The 20,726-nt window shown below is 40.4% G+C and overlaps 2 protein-coding genes across 4 annotated transcripts in view; one reads left to right on the forward strand and one right to left on the reverse strand.

Annotated features, from left to right (window-relative positions):
* The window catches only part of adcy2a (adenylate cyclase 2a), a 30,759-nt gene extending 27,711 nt beyond the window's left edge, over positions 1-3,048 (forward strand). For 2 of the 3 annotated variants that reach the window (XM_079561432.1, XM_079561434.1), the window contains exons 22-24: positions 60-366; positions 1,794-1,918; positions 2,678-3,048. In XM_079561432.1, coding sequence (XP_079417558.1) covers positions 60-366; positions 1,794-1,918; positions 2,678-2,830 — 585 coding nt within the window. In that variant the 3' untranslated portion in view covers positions 2,831-3,048. The remainder of the gene's footprint in view (positions 1-59; positions 367-1,793; positions 1,919-2,677) is intronic. The other variant, XM_079561433.1, reaches the window with a different exon arrangement.
* Positions 3,049-3,058: 10 nt separating this feature from the next.
* dnah5 (dynein, axonemal, heavy chain 5) overlaps positions 3,059-20,726 on the reverse strand; it is a 47,965-nt gene continuing 30,297 nt past the window's right edge. The window contains exons 65-88 of the mRNA XM_079561431.1: positions 20,522-20,698; positions 19,349-19,552; positions 19,053-19,232; positions 18,069-18,206; positions 16,698-16,833; positions 16,431-16,612; positions 15,813-15,947; positions 15,071-15,226; positions 14,357-14,539; positions 13,322-13,426; positions 12,236-12,374; positions 11,992-12,106; positions 11,622-11,812; positions 11,005-11,126; positions 10,122-10,271; positions 9,396-9,641; positions 8,711-8,930; positions 8,046-8,251; positions 7,417-7,620; positions 6,426-6,641; positions 5,725-5,937; positions 5,104-5,256; positions 4,068-4,299; positions 3,059-3,836 (exon numbers count right to left, since the gene is read on the reverse strand). Of these exons, the coding sequence (XP_079417557.1) occupies positions 3,685-3,836; positions 4,068-4,299; positions 5,104-5,256; positions 5,725-5,937; positions 6,426-6,641; positions 7,417-7,620; positions 8,046-8,251; positions 8,711-8,930; positions 9,396-9,641; positions 10,122-10,271; positions 11,005-11,126; positions 11,622-11,812; positions 11,992-12,106; positions 12,236-12,374; positions 13,322-13,426; positions 14,357-14,539; positions 15,071-15,226; positions 15,813-15,947; positions 16,431-16,612; positions 16,698-16,833; positions 18,069-18,206; positions 19,053-19,232; positions 19,349-19,552; positions 20,522-20,698 (4,155 nt within the window). The 3' untranslated portion in view covers positions 3,059-3,684. The remainder of the gene's footprint in view (positions 3,837-4,067; positions 4,300-5,103; positions 5,257-5,724; positions 5,938-6,425; positions 6,642-7,416; positions 7,621-8,045; positions 8,252-8,710; positions 8,931-9,395; positions 9,642-10,121; positions 10,272-11,004; positions 11,127-11,621; positions 11,813-11,991; positions 12,107-12,235; positions 12,375-13,321; positions 13,427-14,356; positions 14,540-15,070; positions 15,227-15,812; positions 15,948-16,430; positions 16,613-16,697; positions 16,834-18,068; positions 18,207-19,052; positions 19,233-19,348; positions 19,553-20,521; positions 20,699-20,726) is intronic.

The following is a 20,726-nucleotide window of genomic DNA, read 5'->3' on the forward strand; positions in this document are numbered from 1 at the left end:
TTGAGAATAAATGTCAAAGATGGTGCATTCCTGATCCGCGGTGGTGTGTTTGCAAACAGCTGCTGTCAAAGCCCAAGTTCAGTGGAGTGGAAAAGATCAAGACCATTGGCAGCACTTACATGGCCGCCACAGGGTTGAACGCCGCATCTGGACCGGAGCACGCCACGCAGGTACGCTTTTCAAAACACCAGTTACTCTCCTTCATTATGTACATGCTCAAAATACTCGGTGATCAAGTATTTGCTTTGCAGGAACATGACAGGCAGTACATGCACATCGGGACCATGGTGGAGTTTGCCTTTGCGTTGGTGGGGAAATTGGATCTTATAAATAAACACTCCTTCAATGACTTTAAGCTCAGAGTTGGTGAGTTCACTACCGTCGAAGCAAAAATGTTTTAGATACTCTACTCCCAAAAACATTGTTTCACCTTCTAGATAGGGTTAGGAATAAGCTTGTATCGCAATCTTACACACTATTATCACTGAAGACACATTTGATTAATTCATGTTGAAATAACATCAAAAGCCATGTACGGGTAACAGCACCAAAAACCATGATTGTGAATGGTGAGCATGTTCCAGTTGCCTCTGTGAGTCAAGAGCCAAGCTTCAACACCGTAAAGCTGTCTGTCTATCCCAGCATGCCTTGCTCCATTAACACAGCAGTGTGCCTGTATTGGCCGGTGCCTCCCTGCTGTGTTTAGAGATGCTTATTATGCTTCTTCAAGGAACGATACAAGTTGCCGCCCACTGGGTCAGAAAACCAGTGGCTGTGGTGGACTCAAGTGGAGATGCCAGTAACATGCTATATAAACTCCAGGGTACTGTATTGTAAGTGGCCTGACATATTGATTGTGCAGTCAAAGCATTGGGGAGCAGTCCACAAGGCTAGAAAGAATAAGAGAGCGGCTGTATGTACCATTTACAGAGGGGATGAAAAGAAGCAGCAATATGATGTCACATAATCACTGAGGTCTTCCATATGAAAAGTCACAATTTTCCCAATTCACTTCCATTATAGCATTTATTAGGTCTTGTTTTGACACCATTTAAGGTTAAACCATTACCATTTTTATTTAGGTTTAAAGGTACACTGCGTAACAATTTGGGAGCTGAGCCGCTCACAGCAAAAGCACATGTTTCTGTGTACATTTATGAAGTATTTTTCAATGATGAAAATATCTGGATGGATGGATGGATGGATGGATGGATGGATGGATGGATGGATGGATGGATGCTATGTTAAAAGTGAAGTGTAGTAAAACCCCACAATATTGTAACATTAAAGACAGCCATTTTTCATTCTATGTATGCTATATCATGATGAATTTGCTGTTTTTTCAAGTATTTATCAAATAATATGTTTGTGTTTATTCAACTGTAATGTAAAAACACTTATGAGTAATATCAGCTTGTAAATCGATGCATTTCTCAGAGGCAGTTAATTATGTGAGAATATGAATAATTAAACAGCAAATACTTATAGTTACCCATTAAATCAATAGCCGAAGTAACCACAAGGTGTAATAACCGAGTGTGTTATTTGGTGCCAGTCCCAAGCTCTTATTAACGGTAACGACATATATGTTTTGAGTTTTGTCTCACTACTGACACGTCCGTAATGAATTAAATGCCTCTGTTATTTTCTTTTTATTGGGTGAAATGTTGCGCAGTGTGGCTTTAAAGCATTTGTCGAGTGGTGGTGGTGGTGGTGGTGGTGGTGGTGGTGGTTGTGGAATTATTCAGAGGTGTAAAAAACAAACAACAAAAACTCTATACTTGTTTTGTCAGGCATAAACCACGGTCCAGTGATCGCTGGAGTCATCGGCGCTCAAAAACCCCAGTATGACATCTGGGGGAACACAGTGAATGTAGCGAGCAGGATGGACAGCACGGGGGTCCTGGGAAAGATACAGGTAAAGAAGCCGCCATGTCTTTTGTCATTTCTCTTAGTATGTCAATCTTTCAAAGTCAAACATCACATACTACATTATGAGTTGCCAGAGCTGAACCATCCTATTTTTAAACTTAAATTTTAAAGGGCAGCTTGCAGATAAATCGCACTTCATACACATGTTATGAATGGCGGCTGGAACATCTGGGCTTCTGTTTGATGGCTGATAAGATAGAATGGTGTGTTACCTGTGAGACGTATGGAGTGGGAAGCTTTTGGTCTCTAAAGGTAATACGCATCTGATTGAGCCATCTGCTGTGTGGTCTGGAGCCACCGCAGAGCCTTCGATTGCATCCGCTGGCTTCCTGTTGATTCTTATGCAGAGCTGTATGGAACCAAGGCAACAACGGGTAGTTCTGGATGTATTATGTTTGCCGTACAAAACAAGATGAGCAATGTCCTTAGTTCAACATTTTATTTGGGATCGTGTGAAAGATTTACATGAGAAGTTCTATTATGAGCACACAGAACAATTAATCAATCATAGAAATTAAAAAAGAATGCATTTTCTCTGTAAGAATAGACATGATTTTAAGCAAAGACATACAATGGATAGAGTTGAGTGTCTACAGAAAACTACAATTTCAGGATTTATCACAGTGCTTACAGAAATAAAATAAAATGCTGATGTATGTAGGCCTGGCTGATCTTAACTTGTGGCTGCAATCTAATGAAATTGTATAATTTTTCTAAAGTGAGTGTCACTGTTTTGTCCCTGTAGGTGACGGAGGAGACGAGTCACATCCTCCTGGCCCTGGGATACATGTGCTCATGCAGAGGCATCATCAACGTCAAGGGTAAAGGAGATCTGAAGACCTACTTTGTGCACACAGAGATGACCCGCTCTCTGTCCCAGGGCAATGTAATGCCCTAAGACTGAGGAATATGCTGACTTTACTGTGGCACAACTGACAGACTATTAGTGACAGGAAATGCTTGTTCCTGCCGGAGCTGTTAAGTTACAAAGGGAATCAGATCTGGGATACAAAGAGAATCAATAGAGCTGGTACCTCTCTGCAGTGCTCCCTTCCTGTAGTACACATTTAACAGTAAGTGAATATGTAGCATGTGCAGCAGTAGGTCACTTCTGGGCTGATCATCTTTGGACGTGGATTCAGATCGGCCTGGAGATCAGCTTTTGGTTTGGAGAATGGGACAAGTCCCTTGTAATTGGTCGTCTCAAATTTCAGGCGCCAAACCCACGTCTTTGTGGAATTAATTAAAAGCGAAAAAGGAACAATGCGCATGAAGTGTGTGTTTGTGTAAAGAAATGTTTAACTAATTTGTGTTTTGTGATGATCCGCCTAATTACTGAAGAAGCATCTATGAATATATTATAATATTCAAGCAGTTCCACTTGTGCTCAAAACATTCTTATCAACCCGAGCAAATTATTTACAATGGTAAAGACAACTATTTGGGTAAAGGCAACAAGTAAAAAAGCCAAGCCCTGATTCAGTGCAATTCCAGGAGTCCAAGTCAGATCTACAGTATGTACAGGGTAGCTTTAGTCTGTGTACAATGGTTTTGTAAGAAAAGAAAATATGAGCAAAAAGTGTTTTGATGTTTTGATGATGCCATTGTTTTGTAAAAATGTAATTACATTTCTATGTATTTAAATTTAACAGAGTGTTTATACTAAAGTGTCTTTTATTGTGTCTTCACACTTGCACATTATTAGCTTAGTGAGTTACTGATGACTTGCTCTGTATGTGCTAAAGAAGCAAATTATTTGACATCACAGAGCAGCGCCACGCCCCGTAGGATCCAGTATTCTGGAGCAAGGGTTGTTTTCAGATCCACCGCGGCTATGTAGTTCATATCGGTCCTGACAGGCTTCTTGTATATGGGGCACATGTAAAGGTGTGGGTCCTTAACACCTAAAAGGATACACGGATACAAAAAGATTGGGTAAAAAAACACACACCACATTTAATGTCAAGAAGGGCAGCTAAGTTACTGTGGCTGAACGCTGCAGAGTGCCAAATCCCTGCTGATCCATTTTCAAAAACAGCGGTATGCTTGGTATTTAAATGCTACATCTCCGTGACGCAAACTTGGAGCTGGTTTGATGATAATGATAAAGACAGATTGATGGTAGACAGACTCACCATTGTTCTCAGCATACATCCGAATAACAGGCATCATCTCAAACAGGACTTTAGGTTTGGAGTCGATGAGTTTGCAGCTGCGTCTGTCCCAGCCCGCGCCCTCCAAGTAAAGGCCATAGACATACACCCCCTCTGCTGGGGGCTGAGTGACGTCATCCTTCATCCACTTGGTCACCTCGTTGCACAGCACCATACGGTCCAGAGCCCAGCCCTTGTTAGCACGTGTGATTTCCTACAGTTCACAAACATCACACCAAGTAAGACACAAAGAAACAAAGCACATGCAGAGATTTAAACTCATATGCTCATAATGCCCCGCAGCTTAGAAGACTAATGGAAATGTGTTGGGGGTTTTTGTATCTGCTATTTTCAAAGATGTACAAAAGATTCTAGCTGTTTGGATGAATGAATTGAATTTGATGGCCCAGAACATCTTCCCCCGTCAAAACGGTTAGAGGAGAGTTTTATTATGAACACTTATTACCTGCCATTTGAACTGTTATATTAGCACTACATGGTTACTACATGGTTATTACTCGCACCTGCTGCTTATTCCACTTGGAAATCCACCAAGCTACTCAACACACCAGAGTGAATCCAGAGTTAGCACTTATTAACTTACTTTCTCTATCTTACACTATGTTTATTTTTATTTGCTTGCCTTTGTAGTGATTTATTTTTATTGCACCATTGCACTGAAAAAAAAAAAAAAAGAACGAAAAAAATCCTAGTTTGTGAACGTTTCACTGACAATGATAATAAAGCTTACTCTGATATTGAAATATGAAATACATAATGTACATTCAGTTCATTGCTGCTTTAACTCAATGTAAAAACTTGATGTAGGAACTTGGCTGTATAAACAGATTCATTTGAACAAAGGGAATATGCATGTAGTTGCGTGTCTCATGTTGTGCTGTGCTCAGTGTGTAAATGCATGTCACTGAACATGGCGGTGTGCCTGCATTTCCCCTGCGTGCCATCTGGTGTCCTCCCTGATGGTGAGGAGGGGAAGGCAGAGGGAATGCTGTTGTACCTGTCTCATAGCTGTCAGGAAGCCCTGCGGGTTGAAGAAGCCTGTCATCCAGAAGCAGTTGGGGCGCCCTTCAAAGATCCAAGCCTGAAACTGCCGGTTACGCTCAAGCAGCTCCGTGAACCAAAACCCCAGGGTGCTGGAGGCCCATGATGCCTGCGCCGGACAAACAAACAACCACACACGGGATGCCATTACAGCACAACAGAGAAACTGTCATCCGCAAAGATCAGAGGGAAGCCAACCCAGTGACAGAGAATTGTATAAATGTATAATTCAACAGCATAGGATGAAAACAATATGAAAGTGAAGGGAGACATACAGAGAAACATAGGCAGTGGAGAGACTAGTATACATTGATGCACAGATATTGTTTATCAATGTACATTACTGCAATGAAATGTAAAGAAGGGAAAAGCCTAACCAGGGACGGGAGTTGAGCACTTGCTAAACTCTATGTGTGTCTGTTTTGTACTCATGCACAATTGCTTTATTTGTGCTAAATAAATGAATACAACTATAAACTGAGGAAGAATATCTCTTCCATTGATTAAACACTGTAGAATCCAGAGGCAGAGTTGTATAACAATGCGGAGAAAACATGACCAATCTCCCGACACTTACTTTCTTCCAGCGGGCAGGAATGCGAGCGTCATACATGCAGTCCAGGGCGTCCCGGAGGTTCTCACTCATGATAATGGTCCCGTCTATTGCCAGCTTGAGGTCTGTGAGTGTGTTTCGGACGAGAACGATGACCCTTTGCATTCTGTCGATCTCCTGCCGCAGAAAGATGTTCATGGGCTGGAATGGACCCATCTTCTGGAGGCGGTCCCTTACCTGGTGCAAAAAACATAAAGTAGGGAACTTCAAATGTTGTACTGTTTGCTTGTTTTTTTGGGATGGGGTTAGAAAAACTAGCTTTATTTTCTTGTTTTGCTAACAGAGAATACTAGGATTTGCCAGAAATGCTAATTCTAGATCTAAGTATCTTCTACCTTATTTCAATTAAAACCAAAACCACAATTATGCTCTTTGAACGTTGATGATGATTCATTTATGCTTGGTGTGAAAAGACTATAATGCACTGTTAGCCATAGTCGCATGAGAGGAGCACAATAAATCACACAATTACTTTTTTGTAAGCAGATGTGGCATACAGTGGACTGAAAAAAAAGCATTCACAGTCTCCACATGCAAGGGCCACTTTGTTTGCCACTTGCACCACTTTGCGCACATGTACAGCAAGGGACATCGCACATCGCCATTGCCAACACTCTAAGGCAGCTCGGGGAGGCTCACACATCTCTCCGCACACACACACAAACCTCAAATGGCACATAGTCGGGGGGCAGTTTCTCCAGCATGTCATCAGCCAGCCTGGACACTACAGCCTCTCTGGTCTCACCCCCGCCAGAGGAGCTGTCTTTGGGCTGGATACTCAGAATGGTGTCCAGAACATCCTTGGCGAGCTTGCTCTGGTAGGTGATGTCTGCGTTGGGGTGTAATCCAAACACCTCCGGAGTGTCATAAGCTGGCAAACCCTGTGAAAAGAGGTTCATGACATACAGTATTATTTCCTCCAATAAATCAAATGCACTGATCGAAATGTATAGTGATTTAAAATCTTTTTACCACTTTCCACAAGATTTTATCGGCTTTTTAGTGTACTGAATAATAAACTACTGCAGATGCCCTTCCCATAATTCTGTACATTGTTCAGACACAAAGAGTGCATATGACCATAAGCGAGTTCCAAGTGAGTTCAAAATTGTAGGCATTTTGTATAAAAGGGAATAGACAGCATGGGAAATGCATGTACTGTATTTGTTCTACACACAAAAGAAGTATTACATATTACTGTATCACATGTCCAGCTATACAAATGCTTGTTGATGTGGTCCACGGCTATGTTGTCAGACTCCATTTGAGAAATAGTGTAGAGGAATCTGTCCACTGAGCCTGAGAGCCCAGAGCATCCATCATAATGAAACAAGCTTTACTGAAACTGGTTCTGAAACTGCCTCTAGGAAGACACATAGACTGGACCCACTAATGTGACATAGAAAAGTGATACATCCACTATAACTGAGAAGAGATGAACCATGCACTAAATAAAAAAGGTCAGTCTACAACATAAGAGTGTCTGCATTTATAGTCCACTTCTTCAAACATGCCCTTTTCTCTGACGGTACTTAAAGCTGTCAGGATACAGAAAACTGAAACGCTTGAAAACGGCACTCACTGTACTCTTTCAAGTGTGTCCTTTTGCTGTCATGAGTTTTATTTAATAGAAATACTTGACCATGGAGTACAGACCTGAATGTATGTAACATACTGCTCAACACTGGTGCATTTAGGGATGCTGTAGTCTTTGAAGAAGTTGAAACTTGGTCCAAACATCTCCTCGCTGAACCACACTTTTGCAAAAGTGTTGAGAAGGCGCTTATCATAATCGTCCGTCACGCGGCCGCCATACTGAATCTCTCCGATCATGTAGCGGACCGTGTTCCAGGACACACCCTGTCGGGGAAAGGGAATAACAACATGTTTACTGAGTGTTTGTTAAAAGAAATCAGCAGTTGGACTTTTTATTATAACTTTTATCATCTGTATTCAGTACTTTATGAGTTATTATGAAACCTAATTTCAGTCACTATGACATCAATATCTAATGACCACGTTTCCAAGTTTTTTCTCATTGAACAACTTTTTGAGAATTGTATGGATATACCATAGATTTTCTCCTGGAAAAACAAGATGCTCATGTTTTAGTTTATTTCTGGATAATAATTTATGACCTTGGTGGAGAAGTGCTTCTGGCTTTTTCTCTTTTCTATTTGACACACAATTCCCCATTTGTAGCATTTGTTTGAACAGTGTCTCATGCACAGCACAACACGCACTCAAACAAAGAACGTAACAATTGATTTTCTATAAATCCTGACCTTTTTTATGTCCATGTCATCAAGGTGGTTCTGGACAAACTGAATAGTAGCGTTCAGATCGGCCTGATTAAACTCGTATGGAATATTCCACCCCAGTGGCCCATACTTCCTCCTCTCTTGAACAGTGCTATGAAGAAAGGCTACGCCATAAAGCATTGGTTTCCATTGGACCATGTTACTGACATCCAAAAGGTCCTGGCTGATACCTGGAGACAGAAACAAAACTTCATTTTTTTGATTAAATATGCTTCTTGAATTAGTCTGAACCTTTGACAACATCAATACAAACACCATAGCAAAGTCACCACCCAGTCGTATATAAAAGATTGCTTTCTAAACTTTATAAAGACGGGAAGAGTAATTTGCTCAGTGAACCTGTCTTATTAAATCTATTTCACTTTTAATAATGCAAGTCTGCAGTTTTCTTTGGACTACTCTTTCTGACTGGCACTGTCTCAAAAACCACTAATGGAGTTTGGGATTATTGCCAGGAGAGAGCTGAACACTCATCTGAAAAAGAAACAAAATGAAAGTCTTGAACAAACCATGATATAGCTGTATATTTTAGCTCTAAATATGCTCAATGACAACAAGTGGTCTGGTTAAATAAATGATTATGGTCATGTTAGAAATATCTGGGTAGTCTTCCAAGTGCATATTCATACCTCCATATGTCCTCTTAAGCCCCGCCTTTAAGCCTTGAGGCGGTTCGTTGGTAAACTTGATTGACATTTGGAGGAGAGTGATGGGGAAGTGTTTGTGAACCTCAGTTGTTATCCATAGACGGAAACTATCGTGAACACACTCTGTGTCTGTCACTATGTCCATCAGCTCATCCATGAAGTCCAGTCCCAGATGGCAATTCTGAAGCAATGCCCAACCTCCCTACAAAACAGAAACGATCTTAATAAAGATTTATTGGTACAGTTGGCAAGTCAGTAGACATGTACTAGATCAATCTGATGAGGCCAAATAAAGCACTTAAAATGCATTGCATTGGAGGCAAGTAGGGTGAAGTGTCTTGCCCAAGGACTCGAACCCACAACCTCCCAATCACAAAATGGCCCGCTCTACCAACATGATGCCTATGTTTTTAGTGGTAGGGCCTCAGGTGGCCTGAGGAGTGTTGTCTGCCAGAGCCAGGCTTGCAAACAGGAGCACCCGAGGAGAACATGCAAATTCCAATCAGAAAGTCCCTGTCCCGCCCGTGGATCAAACCTGGGACCTTCTAGCTGTTATGCAACCGTGCCGCACCATTGCGTTTTCAATTTTAATCAAAATTATTTATAAGCATAGTACATAACAAGAAGTTGACGCAATGCAGTACAAGCAGATGAACTGTAAACTCACGTTGGCCATAGTCAACTGTAGAAGTTTGCGAGCATGCACTTCTTGCCCTTGTCCCATGGACACATATCTTGTCTCAAATTTCAGTCTCTTCCCCAGTGCAATGATTGAGTCAGTTGGATCTGAGCCCATTGACAGGAAACAGATCAGAGGTGTCCGAGGGTCTCCTTCTTCCCACGTCTTCTCCAAATCCAGGACTACCCCTTCAGTGTACTTCTCACCCATCGCATCCATAATGTATTTACGAGCCTGGAGGGACAGGGACACAGCAAGAAATAGCTACCATTTTTTTTGTAATGCTTCAACACTGCAGGGAAATACTCAGACAAAACCATAGAATAACGTAAAACAAAATATTGGATTACTTTTGAGAAAGTCTGGGAATAGGCATGAACAGTTCAAAGGATGTTTTTTAACTGACTTATATTTTTCACTCAGCTGAAAGAGGTTAGACCAGGACTGAAGCCAGGCTGATTGTGCAGCAAAATAAATGTTCCAGGCCTGTCTGCGGTGAACCTTAAAGTTAACATTAGCAAAGCTGGGTCCATTAGTAATTGTCGATGTTGACGCTGCAGTAAGTAATATTTATTTTGCTTTTACATGCTGTATGTGCTGTTTTCAGTTTGCCCACCTCATTCTAAAAACAGTCCCCTCCTCTAATGGGTCTAAATGGATTGTATGCCTGTATTTACTGAATAACCTGAATTAACCGTTGTGGCCTTTCTTTACCTGTGCGATTGTTCTGTCTGGACACCAGCAGCGAATGAGAAGCAGGCGTCTGAAGCAGTCCAGAGTCTGATCATACGAGTTGGGCAGCACCTCCTCCTCGGGGGCTTCTTTGTCAAACCACGTTTTCCACTGTTTCTCATTTCGAGTTATCTGTAAGAACACATCAATCACAAAAGCATTCACTGCTATCTATTACAAAGGACAGAACTCACTTTGTGTCTTTGTTTTAAAAGAAAAAAGTGTGATTGTTGCGCGCATGTTTCTCATGTCGGCTTGTCCCAGAGCACCTGCTACAGTTTACAACTACCAACTGTGGAATGAATGAATAATTGGCCAATGCAAATGTGTAGAAAAGTGCTCTCCAATTCTGGTTCACTTATTAGAATAGTTTAGAGTTGTCCTATAACTATTTCCCCACTGTGTATTAAATGCCTCAGTGTGTGGTTGCGGGAGTGCATATGGGAAAGTCATAAATGAGTGGAGGTTGCTCATTTCACAGGGCACTGAGCTTGCTCCTCTATGGGAGCCACCAAGCTGTCAGTCACTGAGGTGTGTGTGTATAAAGCAAGAGCGACACTACATCACCTGTGTGTGCAAAGAGAGACAAGAAGAGAGCAATGATGAGAAGATATTGGCATAACCACTGGGGCAAGAAGAGCTGAGAAGAAAATTTAATAAGCATCAAGAGACCACTGGAGAATCAAGACGTGTGTGTGCCAGTGAAGTGGAAACTGGAGACAGGTGAGCCCCGCTACCTCAAGGATCCATAGTGAAATCCTTTTCACATTAAAGCTTGTAATGTGTGTGTGTGTGTGTGTGTGTGTGTGTGTGTGTGTGTGTGTGTGCGTGCGTGCGTGCGTGCGTGCGTGCGTGCGTGTTGTACCTGATCAAGGATATTTGAAAACTGCCAGAGTTTGCTCAGCTCCACAAGGTTAAGCCAAGTCATGTCCAGGATCCATTTAGCTGGTTTCTGGGGACAAGCCTTAAGGTCCAGAGATGCGCCGCCTGGTAATGGCCAAAAAGAAAGATTTGATTTAAATACACTGGGTTTACTGTATCTAACTAAATATAATTCATTTTTAGAGAACATTGCAGTTAGCATATGTCCAAACTGTAATAGTAATGTTTATCAATATAATCAAGATTATATACCGAGTTTGTTGGAGGAACTTTGCCAGGGAAGTTAAAAAAGTGTCAAAATAGCGACAAAAATGAAGATGAAAACGATGATGAAATGTGACAAAAAAGTGTCAAAAAAGTGACAAAAAATTACAAAAAAATAGTGACAAAAAAGTTTAAAAAAAACATGCCGAAAAAGTAACAAAAAAGACCCAAAAAATGACCAAGAAATTGCACCCAAAAAAAAGACAAAAAAGTGACAACAAAAGTGACAAAAAAGTGAGGCATTAGTGAGCTTTTAGATTTGGGTAAAGCCGAACTGGAAACAATGCGCTAACTTAAGGCGGGAGGTAAGAGGTTAATGTTATCTTTTCAACTTACCTTTAATGAGCGTCAGAAACTCATCATGCTTGACCTTGCTGCCCTGCATGTCAATTTTCAGGGTTAAAAGCAGAGTGAAGAGAAACTTGTGCTCTTCATAAAGGCCTCGTGCTGCATACTTATAAACCTCAAAGGTCATGAACTCAATTATGTTGGCAATACGTTTGCTGGTTATTGGACTTTTGAAAGACCTGTTACAAACAAAATAAAGTAATGGTATTTAAATTGTTTTTACATTCACATGAATTAATCTCATTGTATTCCAAATGCCAGCATTGATTGTGTACAGCTGTTATTATTGCAGAAATATAGTTAAAGTTAATTATACAAAGTCAAGGTAGAAATTTTGACTTGGTAGAAGAACTCTCACCTTGCCAGAGAAAGATCAAAAAGTCCTAGGAACTGCCTTAGGGATGTTTGATACATGACGTTAACCATGCTCATCTCTGTGATTAGGAAGTATAGGATACTGCCTCTGGTTGCCACTGAAAAAAACAAACAAACATTCAGGTTTGTGATTGGCACATGTGTCTATAATTTTAGAATTGCATTCATTATGTGCTCGACATGTTTGACTTTGTTGAGTATTCAGCACATCTGAATCAAAGACTCACCTGGTCTGTACTCTTCTCGGGCAGCGTTGATCTGGACCTCAGTCTCGGCAGCAATCTGCAGCTTCTGAGTGACCTCCTCAGCCGTTTGCTTAGTGTTACCCAGGACAGCAATCAGGCTTTCATCATCTACCAGTGATCCCTAAATACAACATACAAAGAAGAATGGATTACTCCATAATTTGATGAAATGCTCTTTATTGTGCACCACTGTGTTGGGCAAGTAACTTTAAAATTGTAATAGATTCTATATTTGTGATTACAGCTTTAAAAATGTAATGTTTTGTATCATATTACTGTTTTTTGAAACAGTAATATGATACAAAACATTACATTTTTACATTTGTAGCCGAGTTAGTGGTCATACCGCCTTTGCTCTGCCCAATCCCGTCAGACCTTGGAAGCTAAGCAGGGAAGGGCCTGGTCGGTACTTGGATGGGAGACCGTTTAGTAACACCAGGAAGCCTAGCGAATGTAGTGAGTGAGTGAGTGGTTGATGGTGGTCGGAGGGGCCGATGGCGCAGACTGGTTGCCTCGCTTCCGTCAGTCTACCCCAGGGCAGCTGTGGCTACAATAGTAGCTTACCACCACCGGGTATGGAGTGAATGAATAGTGCAATGTAAAGCGTCTTTGAGTGTCCAGAAAAGCGCTATATAAAACCAATGCATTATTACACTACCTTGAGTTATTTCTCAGTTACTTTTGGCAAAATATAAACAGAAAATAGTAATAAAGCCACTGAGCAAAAGTGCAGTCAGAGGTTTCCTTTTCCTTCGCTTTCCCCCATTCTCTTGTGTTTTGTTTTGACGACATTAACTACAGACTGCAGATCTTATACATCAGTGTTCAACATGATCTGGCGCAGCATTTTAGTAGGGGGGAGTTTGGCATTTTTTCATTCATACATTTAAATGCACTTATAACTCGAGTTACTTGAAATGTAATGACTTATACATTCCCGTATTTTGTTTAAGTAATATGTTACATTCCTTAGTTACTCGTATTCCTTAGTTACTCGTTACTTGTGTAATACATTAATCCCCAACACTGGTGCACCATATACTGTACTTTATGTATGATGTTGTTTACCTGCGTGCTGGTCAGTCTGTAGAGAAGGTTGTCCTCTAGTTCTTTCATCTTTCTTTTGTTTAATGTAACATCTTCCAAGAGGTCAGTTCTCTCCTTCTCCAATTCCTGTAATTATACAAAGCCAAGACAGGCCACTTATCTACTTATTTTGCACAAACACCAGAGATAGATATACACAATGGATACACATTTCAAGTATTATATACAAATGAGCTGGTACAAAGTACATATTATACAGTATGTACTTTGTACCAGCTCATTTGTTTATATTATAAGCTTTATTAGAAGAATGAGTTTAATTTAAGATTTTCAGGTAGTGAGTTCCATCATTATGAAGCAGGCTGTGGCATCTCACCATATTTTGTCCATACTCTACCAGCAAACCAGAGCCAGCTGATCACGGGGGCCTACGGGGCTCATACTGGGTTAGGAGATCATAAGTAATCAGGATCTTCACCATTTTAAGACTTAACAAATCTACAAAACAGGACAGTGTTCATTCCGTTGGAAACCTTACATCTGCTGTAATACTCTGCTTTGTAGTACATTTGCTAGCCTTTAAGTGATACAGTTTTAAGCACTATCAGTTTTTACGTAATGTATTCTATAAATCATTGGGTGACTAACATGAATGACTCAGATTCTTGAACTTGAACTGTTTCCAACGCTTTTTCTATATTTGTCTTTTGCGTGTGTGTGTAAACTATTTATAAAGGTGAGATTGTTGTTTCTCTTCTCTCCTCTGGCCCAGAGTGATAATGATTGCCATGTACTTTATTCAAAGGGTGATAATAACCTCAGTTTTATCCTGACACACTTTGAGCTTGAGAGAGAAGACTAAGCACATAGCAGTGAAAGGTGTTGAAAGCTTGCATCAAAATGGTCTCAATGGAGCTTTCAGCCAAAAAATAAGGGTTTTATTATTTTATCATTTGTATCTAATCTGAACTGAGGCTATTATTGAAACAAGCACAAATAAGCCAACACGTCAGAGAATGTGAAAGTAAATATTCTTTGAACACGGTGCCACTCCACCTGTTTTTCTGTGAGGATGACCCTGCCAAGGAGCTGGTCCTCGAGTCCTCTCATGGTGACAGTGAAGTCGATTATAGACGTGCGCGCACTGATCTCCGGAGTGTACGCTGGGTTCGGCAGTTTGGTGGTCATATAAAGCCTGAAGCCTTTCATCACATCCACTTCTTTGTCACCCACTTTCACCTGCACAAAGGAGAAGAGAAAATAAAAGCATGCAACATAAAAACATATGATTTACAGAATAAAGCATAAGTATGTGTGCCTGCACGCTTAAATAAAATAATAATGCGATTGCCTTCTTTTTCATGGCATTTATTCCTATCTATCCCTCTGTCAGCTGCATACATATTTCTTCTCCTCCTCTCAGTGGGATATAAATAGTAACATAAGGGACACCTCTGATCTGGTTTCCTCGTCAGCCACAGTAAGGCTTCTATGTGAACACATTTGTCTTACAATAACGTAAACCTGCTGTAAAGTGATACGGAATTATAGGAAACATAAGAACATAACACAACAATTCCAATAGTAGGTTTTACACAAAGATTCGAACCATTGACCATAGTTGAATTCGGATGCTTTACAAACCATACTGTCCCTCGTTTTACTCCAACTAAATACAAACCAACTCCACTTTTTCTCAATAATTCATCTTTTAGTGATATTTGCCAACTACATATTTAGAGATCATTAAGCATGATTGTTGGGTCAGACCTTGTATGTTGATCCAGTTTTAAAGAAATTCTTCTCCAATATATTGTCCAATGCAGGGTCCAGTTCTTCTCCAACATCCTCAATCATCAGGGGGCGTCCAAAAGATAAACTGTCCTCCAGGTGATTCTTGAAGTACTTATGATTTAGTGAAGTGATCTATGACGAAGTAAAGCAGGAACAGTTACTGCTGTGCTTTGGAATGACCAAACATGACTTTAAATACACTGTAGTTAAGAAAAGATTGTTTTCATTCATGGATACCTTTACACGTCTACAAACAAATATACTGGACATTTTGAATTAATATTCTGAAAAATAAAATAAAAAAATACAATTTTGTGGGCATAGATCAGGAGTGCACTAAACATGAGCATATTTGTACAGATTTGTGGTTTCTGATTCTAACACAAATGTCTGTCAGACTTTTGTAACAAGCTGGAGAATGGTTGCATTGTGCCTAACAAGGCCAGTGAACTCAGCTGTCAGTCCTCCATGTTGTGCCAGTTCTGTTATTGTTATGTGAACAGAGGCAAACACTTCAAATGCTTCAAAATAAAAAGAATGAAGGTTCTTTCCCCAGTATGCAAAACAAAACACTCATAATACAATGCCATTTAAAGCTAATGCCTATGTTAAATCAAGGTTCTGCACCGATGGCAAAATAATAAAAAAGATCAATACCCATTGTATAGTTTTATTCATTGACATAATATTTATAGCAAACCTTGTTATAAGAACAAACCTGCAGCTCATTCATGGCCTCTTTATTCTTGATCCAGATCTTTCCTTGTGTCTGCGGGTCAATTAGAAGCGGAAAGCGGGCGCCTTTAGTAACAATGATGCCATTCTGAATGGACAGGTCATCATTGGGGAGACCCTGTCAGAGGAAGACAAATAGTAGTGAGATTCTCCAGCCTTTTCCATTAACCTTATCAGTAAAAATGACAAGAAGAAAAAGCATCGATTATTATCTTAGACAAAAGGTTGATGACGTGGCTAATAGCATGTGCCAGAGTGTGTAAAAAGCAGTGTATGTGAGCTCCTACGTAAGTTTTTAAATAAATATTAACAATCTGGTAATCTGGTGTTGGTAACAACTGTAATGTGGATGTGGTCACAAAACAAAATGTTGGGTAGCTGATTTCCAGAGATTCTGAGCTTGAGGCTGGGAATAATCACAAGCATGTACATGTACTATTTAAATAAGATTGCGCAGTGGCCTTTTAATGTTTATCAGCAACAAAAATCACAACTGCACCTGCTTTTTGCACCACTTTAGAAACCATTTTGCAAGTGTGTAAACACAAGAAGAGCATTCTACTTCCATTGTCAGCGAAGAAGAGACAAGCCAGACACACACCTGTAAGTTCCACTCGCCCACTGTAGGAGCATCAATGAGCAGTTCAGTCAGGTTGAGATTATTTCCAAATGGGATGTGACGCTGTTTCAACTCCCGTTTCCAATCGCTCATGAGCAGATTTCTGAACTCTTGATTGAAGGGGCCTGAATAGGACAGAAAGGCTGTGGCCAGAAGAATGTCGCCTAAAGGAGATTTTTCACACAGTTAGCCTTGTTAGTCTTCGGAGGCCAGTTTTCACACACCTTTGTTTGCCTGTGTAGAACCCACCGACAAGACGCTTTGTCTGAGCTGCAAACTCTTTACTTTGTTCTGTCCACCTTTCCTTCTCACCGCCCAAGCCACTTATCAGGCTCGAGGCTGTCTGCATCTTGCGGCGACAGCGCTCAGCATCCTCCAGTAAAGCCTGCAAAAATAGAAGAGGTCAAGAAGGGTTGGTAGTTTTTCCTCCACCATCAATTTTTATCATCTTTACAATACACTATTTTAAGAGTGCTTTCTTATAAGATCCCTCTACAGCTCTACATAGCGTTTAATGTTCCACACAATACTGTAGTTAAGCTTGGTGTTATTAAAAGTAAGGACACAATCAATCAGTAATCATATTTATCTTACTGACTGGGTTTCTGTGGTTACTGTAGCTTCTTACCACTGCCTAAAGACATGCATGTGCTAGGATTAAATGGCCCTGATTGTATATGCCGTTAATGGTCTACCTCGCTCATCAGCTATTAAATAGAACAAACAAAACAAAAAAATCTGTGACTCTACACTGCATTTACAGTTATTATGCAAATGATATTTCAGTGTCAAAAAGGTTAAAAAAAAAAGTAAAAATAAAAATTCAATGAAACGCATGGACGATATTGTGTCTCAGGGCTCTTTGAATCACTGACATCAATCTCATTATTAAGCAGACCACCATTTTCAAGCAATATGGGAAAGAAAAAGGATCTCTGCTGATGAAAAGCATGAAATAGTTGAATGCCTTGGACTAGGTATGAAAACCTTTGTTTTTTCACGAAAGATTTAGCGTGATCATCGCACTGTTAAGATTTCAGAGCACACACGGGTTTGTGCAGATAAAGGCACAATGAGGACGGTTTCTGCCGTCTACAAATACAGATTAAGAGAACAGCAGCAACAGGTATTTGAAGCAGCTGGTGCATTTTGATTGAAATATCTTTTGATTTCAGTATATATGACCTCCTAATTCTGCAAATTCAACAAATTTTAGTTTACAACCTATAAAATGTATTGAAATACAGCTGTGCATAATAATTCTAAACAGTGCATTTTGAGTTGTTTACTATATTTATTTTTGAAAAAAAATACTGTTTTCACAGGGAGGTTTTTTCAACCATATTCAAATGATCCTCTACCAGTTACAGACTTGAAAATTATGCTGACTCTCATTTGAGCTGACAATTTAGAAAATCTGAGAAAAATATAATTCGCATAATAACTGTAAACACAGTGTAATAATAGTTTATCAAAACAGACAAATGAAATGCATGAAGTCAGTATGTAATTTAAAACCAATATTTGTTAAAAAATAAATAAATGAATAAATAAATAAAATTGAAAAAATGCAACACACACTTTCATTGAACAACAGCAAAGTCTGATAATGTCTTGTACCTGTTTTTCCATCATTGCCTTCTCATACTCTCCCTGGACCACATCCAGCTCCGCCTGCTTAGCATCTAACTCAGCCTGTGCCTTCTGAAGGTCCACATTAGCTATGGTAAGGCGGTTCTGCTGCACTGCCAGGTTAGCCTGTAGATAGAGTAGAATATGAGGCACTGGGAAAAATGAAAATAGCGTTACTTCATGCCTGTTGAGAAGATTTACAGACTATTAACTTGGTGGCTGTTAAAATGAAAACACAAGTTGGTGGCAAAAGGTATTCAAAGGCCACAGTTGATAAATGCTATTCCTGCCTATTTTATATGCACTGTTTGGAGTGTGGTGATGACTAACCATCCATTCAAATAAGCAAATTAGAGAGGAAAATGTCCAGCTTCTTGTGTCTTTGCATAAACCATAGCCACCGGAGAACCCATTTAGCAGCAGATAATAGCAGCTGAGCCGGGCAGAAGAGAAAACAAGGGAAGTAACAGGGGAGAATGAAGATTAGGTAATAACAATAATCAGAAGGGAAAGGTTATCGCCAGTCAAAGTCATCGTGAACTCAATTCACAAAAGCAATTGTATTCAGCCAGTTTATGCAAGAGCTAAATGACTGCTGTGCATTAGGCTCCCACAGGCTGCACTGGCAAAACGACAAATGAAGGCAGGATTTGAGACAGTTGGGTTAAATCTCTGGGTTTAGTGAGCAGAGGAAAATAGCCATTAGCCAGTGAAAGCCAGCGTTGTTTCTGAAGGGAGCGTGTTTGCTCTAATAAAGGATTAGAGTTGAAGCTTTTCGGTTCCATATTATTTATTCTAACAAAGGTTTGTATTAAAAGATTCACAATCTAGATATGCATGTAGCAAAAAAGTAACGTTATTCCTGAAGCAGTAATGCATCAGCTGCTTGCATATTAAATAAGTTGCATAGCATATTCTCCATGCAATAGTTGCATTGGGATGTTTGAGGATTGGCATGGCAGAGTGCATTACCTTCAATGGCAGGACCTCCTTGTTAATGGAGAAAAAGGAAGCCATAGCTTTGGTCCATGATGCAAGACCTGCTACATTACCGCAAACCCTTTTGGCAGTTTCAATATTGTAGTCAGGCAAATCAAAATACGGCAGCAAAAGCTCCACCATTTCCTCATTAATGCTGTCTTTGGGGAATTGCTTAAATAAAGAGAGAGAAAAAAAGAAGAGACAAATTTAAAGTTGATGACTCACTGCAAGTCAAACACAATAAAGTTCACAGTGGAATGGCTTGTAAAGGGAGAAAATGTAGGTACCTGCAGACTGCCCAGAAAGTTTCCTGCTGTCATGAGCTTTAGGGACTCCTGCCATGAGGGTGTGTGGCAGTTTTTCTCTGGGTCGATTTTGACAGAATTGACCCTCCTCTGAAACAGCAGCAGCACGCAGTCCATGATCCGCATAATGAGATGAGGAGGTCGGCCAAGTGTTCGGACAGTAGCAATATCCGAGGGCTTGATGGTCTGAGTGCACAGAAAAACAAGTGATAATTTAACCCAGGGTATGCACCATTTAGTCCAGTTAATGTATAATAATGTCAGTAAAGCGTGGAGGGGGGTGGGGGCAAAAGCAAGCTGAAGGGGATAAAATGAGTCTGAAGAAAGTACAGGCAGTTGAGGAATGATAGCAGTTCTGCTTCAGGACAACCGGGCACTTCCTCCAGAGACCCATTAAAATTAGACAAACAGCAGGAGAGTATCAGAGACTCCCAGTGAGACTTGTTTGCCCCATTCCTTCTCTTCATTACCTCCTTTTGCTACACTTTCTGATTCCTGCTTCGTGTCCAATATCTGGCTTTATCAAATCTAGTGAGAAAGATCCCTCATCAGAGAGTTTCCCCGTAAATGGACCCGTTGCTTTATCTACAAGCTAGTGTGTTCAAAATCCTCGTTTAACCCTGTGCATGTTTTGTGTGGGTTGTCGTCAAGGATAGACGCATAATATTAAACAATTAGCATTTTAATCACAATACGGTATCAACGTACAGTCAGTGCTTGTACATCTGCACTTACCCAGCATCTTCCCACACACAATACAAACTTTTTAAACTCAAAATAATTATTAATTGAGCCATAAGTTATACAAGTCATTTACATGCATCCAATTTGCAATCATCAATTTAAAGGATATGTAATTGCAAAAAAAAGCCAATGCAATCTGGTATGAAACTGCAAAAACATTGTAAAAAGCTCAGTTTTTATCCAAAGGAACAAGATAATCAGGGACCTGCCTGGGGGGATATGGATGGAACTATCTAGCCGGGAGGAGCGGTTTAATTACACCACCAGTGTTGGCCCCAGAGAATTGCTAACTTCACACACACACACATGCAATTACGCCAAAGCGAAGACGGAGAGCAGTTAGTGAAACATTGATAAAACTACATTGGATTGTAAAAAAACAACAACGATATATTATGAGTTCAAGTTTACCTGAAGCGAAGCCTCTGCCTCCTCCAGCGCAGGTCGAGCTGCCTCCAGTTTCTCCTCAGCGATGGCCTTGTCAGCTGAAATGCTGTCGACAATGGCCTGAGCCTTGTCTTTGACCTTTTGGACTTCTATCTTCACACACTCTGCTGCCTGCGCTTTCACTGTGACTTCCTTCAAAACCTGTTGGGTATAGGGCCAAATGTAATAT

Source organism: Gobius niger (assembly GCF_951799975.1).
Source record: "Gobius niger genome assembly, chromosome: 8".
Classification (NCBI taxonomy): domain Eukaryota; kingdom Metazoa; phylum Chordata; class Actinopteri; order Gobiiformes; family Gobiidae; genus Gobius; species Gobius niger.